The sequence below is a fragment of the Quercus lobata genome, chromosome 3, assembly GCF_001633185.2.
Source record: "Quercus lobata isolate SW786 chromosome 3, ValleyOak3.0 Primary Assembly, whole genome shotgun sequence".
Lineage (NCBI taxonomy): Eukaryota > Viridiplantae > Streptophyta > Magnoliopsida > Fagales > Fagaceae > Quercus > Quercus lobata.
Genome location: NC_044906.1, coordinates 2,465,014 through 2,475,203, shown reverse-complemented (window position 1 = coordinate 2,475,203; position 10,190 = coordinate 2,465,014). Strand labels below are relative to the sequence as shown.

The following is a 10,190-nucleotide window of genomic DNA, read 5'->3' as shown; positions in this document are numbered from 1 at the left end:
GTTGAATAATATACTTACCCTTTCTCTTCTTCAAAAGAACTATTGTGTGGTGGTATTATATTTGCTCTTCCAGAGCCAATGTATGGTGGTATTTAGGTTAGCCTTCCAATGCCATTCATCTTCTTGTGTTGCTTGTACTCTTTCTAGCTTTGGTGTCCCTAAAGCTCCATGACAGAAAGTCTTCATCTCTGGGCACTGCCTCACAATTACTTCTTCCAAAGATGGGAACTCGAAGGAATAACTTATTGAGCAAAAGCTTGAGAGGTTTGGCAAGCAATCAAGTTTTAAGTATGTCAGCTGGATGAAAGTAATCACCTCACTCGCTTCACCTCCCTCCCCTGTTACAACTTCTGTTATCCTTTCGCATTCACTTACACTCATTTTTTTGAGTTGTACCAAACTTTTGGCTGTTGAGGATGTAACTAAATTAATTAATCCATGACATTTACATATTTCCAAATTTGTCAAATTTTGGAAAGATACCGAGGATGGCACTAAATTTTTCAATTTGTCACAAATCAACACTTTTATAATGCTTAGGTTACGGAAGGATGCCGAGGGAATTTGGCCATGACATATTTCTTCCAAGTTGATCATGTTTTTGAGAGAAAGCATCTCCAAGACAGGAAAGACAACATCAAAGATAACCATCCCTCTTGAGTTGATGATGTACTTGATCTCGACATTGTTTTGGACATGGAGATGCTTCAGTTGTTGGAAGCCTGTCATATCTAATTCATAGATGACGCTCTTAACACCCTTTAACTCATCCAACCACAGATTTTCAATACCATTCAACAACATTTTAATCCCCCTCTCCAAATGAAAGCTTGTATTCAACTTGAGTTTCAGCGCTCTTGAGTTTTCATGTTTATCAGACCAATCCCACACATCCCCTACGAATATTTTGTATCTTTGCAACTTCTCGAATAACAGATCTTTTGGCAACATGTTGGCATCTGGAATGTGCACTTCTAAAGTAGTCAATCGTGACAAATGCTTTAGCTCTGCAAGGCTAGCTCTTTCATTGTTGAGTCCTTCAACATCCCACTGAGTGAAGCTATTGCCGACATATAGCTCTTCTAATTGTATCAAACATGATATGACATTTGGTGGAATCAGTTTAAGTTTGGTACAATTGCTCAAATTTAAAATCCGTAAACGAGTCAAAAGACCTGTTTCTGTCGGCAACTGCTCAACATTGGAGTGAAGAAGGCTAAGAATTTCTAAATTTCTCAGCTCTCCAATCATAGCTATGTCTTCCAACAGGCACTGATCCAAATCCAATGTTTTCAAACTAGGGAATGCAACCTGCAAGTCCATCTCATGTGTGTAAATAAAATAACTAATCATAGTAACTCACATAATAGAAAATAAGATATATACTAGGTAAAACATGGGATTATAAAAATAGAATTATCTCTTCATTGAAGAGAGGTTGCATAGAGAATTCATTGTACGTAATTAGGAAGCAGTAAATTCTCTTTTACGACTAGATTAGTTAAAATTTTGATATCAATTTCTCATTTTTTATATTAAAAAAAAAAAAAAATTCTAATTTCTGATTGCTCCGTTTACTACATAAAGAAACAGAGCCTCTCTTTGTAAGATATACTCACATTTTCTTATTCAATAAAGATCATAGCAATTCTATTTATAGAGACAGAATTTTTGACAAACCAAAACTCTGCATAAGCTAGGTACCTATATTATTGCTATTTCATTTGAGGCAACTTGGCAAGCAATGTGAGGAAAGAGCCATCAAAATATAAATTCATTACAATAGCACATTATGATCTTGTCAAATAGCTAGGTTATAAATACGGGTTACATCTTACTTTTATTAATTAATTTTTAATGTTTTTATAATACAATTTGTGCTATAAGCTTTTATTACAATAAGATTTTATTAAAACAAGTTATACATATACATATTTTTTATTACAAAAATATGAGAAGTGTTATATCCACAACATTTTCACAATAAATCATAGGTGATAAGTTGCTATTGATTCTAATTTGAATCTATAACTTAATTTTTTTTTTTTTTTTTTTTTTGCCCAGTCATAACAACCAATAACATTTAGAATTTGTAGTGAAAATATTGTGTATGTAGCATTTTTCTAAAAATATACATAATTTAATCAAATTATTAAAAAATAAATGTAATTAAATGAATAATAAATTTCAAATTTGAGACCAGATCTTCTTTTTTGAGAGGGATTAGCTATAATTTATGTTATACCATTAGTCTCTTACCTCTTCAACCAAGAAAAGCGGTTGTTGAATGGATGTCTCTAGTTGACTCTGATCATCTCGTTCTTGAATTCTATAATTTTTTGAAGCAAATATCTGAATTTCATTAGCTCCAGACACCTCCAAGTATTCCAATAACGGCCATTCCGAAGTATGTACCCCTCGGTAAAACCACTTGAGCTTTGACAACTTTCGAAGTATCAAGAGAGTCAATTTAGGGAACACAAATCTCGCATCTTCTTTTGCACCTTCTTCCTGTTCAATAATTTCTTCAATCCCACATTCGACTATTCGAAGATCATTCAATTGCTGGAGACATCTGGCCACTGATGTTGGAAACAAACTCTTCAAACTCTCACACTCCCCAACTACTATTTCTTGTAGATTTGGAAAGGAGAACGTTCCCTGGGGGTCCTTATTCCATACACGCTTCAACTTTGGTAGACGACATATAACTAATTTAGTCAACTGAGTCACTGTTACTGCATGTGTTTCCCTAACTTCTTGCCCTTGTAGTTCAAATATTTCTTGTAGCGAACCACAACCATCTACTATAAGGCAGTCCAAGCTATGGAATCCTGACAGCATATTAACTTGGAAGATTTTCATAAGATTTTCACAGAGTTCAACCTTCATGGTCTGAAGCTTCATAAAAGAGCCAGGGGCAAATTTGTCATGCCATATGATTTTAAGGTTAGGCAAATGAGAGATCATCAATGATTCCAAATTGGGGAATGCAACCTGCAGGACCCATACCATTAGTTTTTGATATAGGAAACAATCATGAAACTAATGCAGGACAAGATATAAACTAAATGAAGACGCCAATGAATTCTATGTTTAGATGAAAAATGTATTTATTGTTTTGCATACAAATTTTTGTGAATATGGTCCCAACATGTTAAAGGAATTTATCTAGATGAAAAAAGAAGAAGACATGAACATAAATTAAAGATTAATGAAAAATGTCATGAATCCTATAAACAATGTTAATGTATATAGGTCCATAAGATGAAAATATGGTGGTTTGGAATTAAAGACAATATTAAAATACGTTCCTAGTGTGTGTATATATATATATATATATATTAAAATAGAATGTTACAAGTTGAAACTTTTGAATGGTAGAAAACCACTACTTCTCTCTTTCCTATCATACTACAATGGTTGGAAAAACTTAATTACCACCATAGTCGATCGTTAGCGAATTGGCTTGTGTTAAGTCTATGCTTTTGTTGACTTAATTTAGTGACAAATATTTTTTCACTCATTTCAAAATTTTTTTTTGGCAAAATTGTATTTGGGAAGAAAATACTTAATTATGTTCAAACTGTGGTCAAAGCTATTTCTTGCATATTGCTTAGCTCGCGAGCGACACATGGCAAAAGAAGAATAAAAATTGTTTGGCATGGCTATTGCTACCTCTTCACAACCCGCCAAGTTGTGAATGACAGGCAAACAAATTGTCCTATTTTATCTTGATATGCTTTTCTAGCCTTTTCAAATAGACCAACACTCACACCTGGTGCATGTTGGACGTGGTTAGACCACATTTTCCATGACTACAAGAGAGCAGTGTATCGTACATAAATATGAATATTTCCAAGCTCTTTTAAAGCATCAATCGGAGACCTACGTTCATATGTATAAAAGATTGGTGATCAAAAGTGACGTTGCTTCTTCAAATTTACGATCAAGTTACTGATACAAATCTTTGAGATGTTTTCTCTAAGTCATGATTAGTTAGTTCACGTGCAACAAATACCGAATGGAAGAATTCATGGATCTCAGAGCTAAGTGTGGTCACATTAGTAAGTATTATATGAGCTAGCAATAGGTTAAGAGCTAAATCTTTTGGACAAAATTTTATTTTATTCAAATGGATTTGTTATACATTGGGAATTGACAATTACGTCATTCCAGCCCAACGGTTTTTCTCAATGGTTTTCCTAAGTCATTATTTTAGTTGTCTATATATGATCCATATTTGTGCAATATTCAATTTAGACCTAGAGTATAATTAATTACTTGATTAAGAATTGATTAGCTTTGTTCCTACGGGGCTTATAACCCTAGCAAAGTACCTACAAAATATGTCATGAATGTATATGCTTGCAAATCAAATGCAAGGTGGTGTCATTTTTTAAGAAAAGAATTTTCGAAAGAGACATGCTATACATTGATCATCTTTTTTTCATTAAGTTTACTAGCTTACCAAAATTGCCACATATGTGGTATTATCAGGTTTCCAGACATGTAGACAAAAAACCAAAGCACACAGATTTTATAGGAAATGTATTGGTTTATGACCCATGCAAAAAACTTAAAATTGGGGACCAGTTTTTTTTTTTTTTTTTAAGAAAAAGGAATCAGCTATAGTTTTTGCTATAGCATTAGTCTCTTACCTCTTCAACCAAGAAAAGTGGTTGTTGAATGGATGTCTCTGATAGACTCTGTTCATCTGGTTCTTCAATTCTAAATTTTTTTGAAGTAAATATCTCAATTTGATCACATCCATACACATCCAATTTTTTCAGCAATGGCCATTCTGAAGTATGCACCCCTCGGTAAAACCACTTGAGCTTTGGCAATTTATGAAGTATTAGGAGAGTTACTTTAGGGAAAACAAATCTTGCTGCTGCTTCTGTGATTTCTTCCTGTGAAACAATTTCCTCCACTCCACAATCGGCTATCCGAAGATCCTCCAATTGCATGAGACATCTAGCCACAGATGCTGGGAACAAACTTTGCAAACTCTCACATTCCCAAGCACTTACTACTTGTAGATTTGGAAAGTTAAAAATTCCATGAGGGTCCTTATTCCATATCTGCTTCATCTTCGGTAGATGACGCAAATACAATTTTTTCAAAGAAGTGACTGTCACGGTATGTGTGTCTCTATAATCGTGCCCTTGAATTTCAAACACTTCCTGTAGTGAACCACAATTATATACTTGTAGAGTCTCTAGACTTTGGAATCTTGTCAGCATATTAGATTCAATGATGTTCACAAGATTTTCACAGTATTCAACAAATAGAGATTGAAGCTTGAAAAAGGAATTTTCAGCTAATTGATCGTGCCATATGATTTTCAAGTTCTCCATGTGCTTGATTTTCAATGTTTCCAAACTAGGGAATGCAACCTGCAAGTCCATCCCGTGTGTGTTAATAACATAACTAATCATAGTAACTCACAAAATAGAAAATAAGATATATACGAAGTAAAACAGGGGATTACAAAAATAGAATTACCTCTTCATTAAGAGAGGTTTCACGGAGAATTCATTGTAAGTAATTAGGAGGCAGTTAGTTTCTCAAAAGACTAGATTAGTTAAACTTTTGATATCAGTTTCTCATTTTTTTAATCCAAAAAAAAAAAAAAAAGTTTCTCATTTTTGATTGCTCTGATTACTACATAAAAAAACAGAGCCTCTCATTGTAACATATACTCACATTTTCTTCTTCAATGAAGATCACAGCAATTCTATTTAAAGAGTCAGCATTTTTGACAAACCTAAAGTTTCATTTGAGGCATGTTAGAGATATATTAGCCCATTAGCATAGGCCCAAGTCTAATTCTATTTTGTGTGCAAGCCAAGTCTCCTACTTGTACTAGAAGTCTATTAGTCTAGGGTTCAGTCTATTATATATACACATGTTATGATTCATTGTAACACAGGATTTGTATTACACTCTAATATATTATTGAAGTAGCTCTTTAGGATTTCCTCCGTGGATGTAGGCTGTTAGGCTGAATCACGTAACTCTCGTGTGTTACTATGTTCTATACTTTATGCTTTCGTTTCTGCATTCATACTCGCATATTCAACATGATGTATCAATGCTAATATTTATCAAGGCAACTTGGCAAGCAATGTGAGGAAGGAGCCATCTAAAGATAAATTCATTAAAATAGCACATTATGATCCTGCCAAATTGCTAGGTTATAAATACGGGTTGCATCTTACTTTTATTAATTAATTTTTAATGTTTTAATAATAGTATTTGTGCTATATGTTGAAGATGATAAAGTTAAACACACCTTTTCATTAAATCTGCAGAAAAAAGGCAGTCAGACGCATCGTTTCGTTCAAGTAAATAGCTAATGTATTGGTATTGGTCAAACGGTGTCTTATTGAAGATTCAAGAATCAGTGGGTATTGGCGGGCTTTTCAGTTAGGAAGCTGTGATCAACCAACTCAACAAACTTCACCTTTCATGGATCTAATCCGTAATTCCAGGGGGTTCTATTTTATTCAGTTTGGGAGATTTAGCACCAAAATGTAATTAAGCAAGATCAAATACAATTTCTCTTTGATATCTCTCTCTCTCTCTCTCCCTCCCTTTTCTTCTCTCTCTACAATTGTTTGTTGTTCTTCAATCTAGCTAAACACTGTTAGATTCTCTCTGTTAGAATTTCATTGCTATAAGCTTTTATTACAATAAGATTTTATTAATACATGCTATGTATACACACATTTTTATCACAAAAATATGAGAGGTGTTATGTCTACTACAAATCATAGGTGATAAGTTGCAATTAGTTCTAATATGAATATACGACATTTTTTTTTTTTTTTTTGCCCACTTATAACAAACAATAACAACCTAACATTTAGGATTTGTACTGACGTCATAGAATTTGCACCGAGATTCAACAGAGATCGAAATGTGATGATGTTATAATTAATTTAATAATAATAAAATACAAATAAAGGTATTAAACCGACAAACATTAACAAATTTATACTAAAAATATGTCTAAAAAAATTACACAACTTTCAAATGAATGTTCACCATTTTTATAAGGTTAATAGAAAATAATAAAGCATAAATAAGTGGAAAAAAATTGTGCTTAGTAATCTTTCAAATAAAAAAAATATATCTAAAATAAAATCATTTTCAACATAAATTAATAAATTGTATATTCACATGTAAAAAACATAGTTCTTGAACCTCAAATAAAATTATCAAATAATAATAGATTGAGAGGGGTAATATAATAATTTGGAAAACTATAATCTAAATTGTAAATAAATAAAATATTAAATCCAGGACAGACATAAAAAAGGAGCATAGCCTAATGGTTAATGTATTAGTATTTGACCTACTGATTTAGGAAATTTTTATATTTAAAATGAAAGTCTTGTGAAAATGTTACCGACGTAGCACTTCTCTTAAACTATTGATCTCCCATTCAATTACTAATAACTTGCCTAAATAAGTAACAATATAAACAAAATGCATCTTCATTTTTTATGATATTTTCCAACTAATTTTTGTATTCTTTAAACTAATCAAAGTTAAATAGACGCAATGCTCCACTATTTTTTTTTTTTTTTAAGGGAAACATGGCCAAGAGTTTGACAAGAATCTCTTTGTAAATATGCTTTTCTTATTTCATCTTGATTACTAGGATGAAAAGATGAAATGTTTTCTCATAGCCTAAGATTTGAACGAAGATTATTCAAGTCAATATGAATTTTCTTAGAATGTGAATCTTGCAATATATGTTATTTCCTTATAAGAAATTTAATCATAGTGCTGGCAAAAGAATAAAGGGAAAACTATAAGTTCATTCAATATATATTCAACTTGGGCATTCAACTATTATATTAACTAGTAAGTTACCCGTGCAATGCATGGATAATATTGTAATATTTTATGTAAAACGGTTTTGAAGAATGTTGTGTATGCATTACAGCATAATTGTTATAGAATTTTATTAGTAATGATTTTATCATAAAAAAACAGCAATTATAAATTACTTACACATCCATTATAATTATTCAATTGAAGTAATGAGGGAAAAAAAAAAAAAACTTTGAAGAAAAATGATAAAATTAGAGTTGATATAGAATGTGTCTTTCTCTTTCTCCTTAATACTAAAATAAAATTCACATTCCAAACACTCACAGTTAATCATTTCACTTACAAAACCCACAAATCCACAACGTCCAATTTTAACATCAAAGTCGTAATTGCCGTTGTCACTCAATATAAAATGCAAGTCCTCCTTCCTTGGTTGCAGCCAACTCAAACAAGAGAGGATTAGATGAAACAACAGTGTTAGAGGTAGGTAGGCATCGCCAAAAGATTGAAGTTTGAAGGTAAATGACATCATTTTTTGTCTATATATTTAACATGAGATGATATGAAGGGCTATGGGTAGGTATATATAAAATGGTAGAAATACAAAAGGTGAAAATAGTGAATTAAAATGCAAAGAGTTTTGTGTGTATGTGTGAGAGATGAAAAGTCTTGAAACATTAAACCAAAGGATACAAAGAATATTTATTTTTTAAGTAGAAAAGTCTTATATCTTATGTGGCTTTAGAGTATTTCAATTTTCTTCATAAAGTGCGCCATATGGCCGGACCTCATACTCTCTTGGTCTTTGCTTTTATATATATTGATTATGTTTAATGAAGTATTCAGGGATTACTTTAGTGCATATGCATGTGTACAAAATGTATCACATAAAATCAACAAACTCAGCTAAAGACTAAAGCAAGTACTAACATCGTAACTATATGAAAATGTGCATTTTTTTTAAGAAGAAGAAAAAAAAAAAAAAAAAAACCTAGCAATTTTAAAAATATTCCCTTGAAAAACACAATTTGTTTGAGCATATATGCCATATGATTTTCAGCTAATTGATCATGCCATTTGATTTTCTAGTTTTCCAAGTGAAAGATTCCCAGTGTTTCCAAACTAGGGAATGCAACCTGAAAGTCCATACTGTGTGTTATTGACACATCTAATCATAATAACTCACATATTAGAAAATAAGATATATACAAAGTAAAATAGGGGATAATAAAAATAGAATTACCTTTTCATTGAAGAGAGGTTGCATGGTAGTACGGGAGATCTCCTCTGAATTCATCTCCTCTGAACTAACAGGTTTGAATATGAATGACTCCAATTTAGGGCATTGTTCTATCGTCATACCCGTCAAGGATGGAAATCTGATATTGCTTCCCATGCAAAATCCTTTGAGGACGGGAAGATCTTTTAGAAACAGGTCTTTCAGTTGAGGGAACAGCACCTTTGGAATGATTTCTTCTTCTCCAAAGTCTTCTGTGAGTAGTATCTCTTCCATTTCCTTACAGTCCTCAATGTAAAGATATTTGAGCTGAACCATAAATCTCGCTGTAGAGGAAGACAGCAGGTATTTTAAATTGCCAGAGCCTTCCACGGTCAAGTAACACAAATTTTGAAATCTTGAGTCTGCTTGTATGTTTGCTAATCTGAAAGCGGAGCTTGCATGATGTTGGTTGTGCGGTATCTCTTCGGAGTGTATAGAGGACAGTTTCAATGATTCCAACTTGGGGAATACAACCTGCAACAACAATTAAGGGCTGTTTGGTAAGGTGTTTTGAGCAACAGTTTTCAGTGTTTAAATAACATTACACGTATTTCCACATACTTTTCACCCACACGTATTTTTAAAAAAATACAAACAACATTACTAATACAACGTTACTAAACAATGTTACCAAACGGCCATTACCCCCTTCAGCAAACTTGTTAAAAGAGATGAAGAAAACGGTGTCGTATATGCCTAATACAACAGGGACCAGACCTCAAATGGTGATGACTGAAGAAGTCCAGACTCAAAACAATGTCGTAAAGACTTGGGAGTACTTAAATGATGCCCGCGTTTACTCACTATCATTTTGCTCAAGTTTTTATTTAATTAGTCACGCTGCCTAATTCCATCTAGATTAATTAGTTATGAATTCAGTTTCTCATTTTTGGTATGATAGGTAGTCTTATCATCAATTGTTTATGATAGGTAGTCTTATACTCAATTATTTTAGTGAGGTTGATTCACGCACTCAAACTTATGACCCATCATGGAAGATACTCGTTGTCACATGTGTAAAACTCTAAAAATTAATATTTGGCTAAATTACAAACTACAATCT

General features: G+C 32.4%; 1 protein-coding gene across 1 annotated transcript in view; it reads right to left on the bottom strand.

Annotated features, from left to right (window-relative positions):
• Positions 1-1,001: 1,001 nt before the first annotated feature.
• LOC115979784 overlaps positions 1,002-10,190 on the bottom strand; it is a 28,764-nt gene continuing 19,575 nt past the window's right edge. Inside the window, exons 5-9 of the mRNA XM_031101842.1 lie at positions 9,092-9,601; positions 4,662-5,399; positions 2,260-2,997; positions 1,176-1,311; positions 1,002-1,060 (exon numbers count right to left, since the gene is read on the bottom strand). Of these exons, the coding sequence (XP_030957702.1) occupies positions 1,002-1,060; positions 1,176-1,311; positions 2,260-2,997; positions 4,662-5,399; positions 9,092-9,601 (2,181 nt within the window). The remainder of the gene's footprint in view (positions 1,061-1,175; positions 1,312-2,259; positions 2,998-4,661; positions 5,400-9,091; positions 9,602-10,190) is intronic.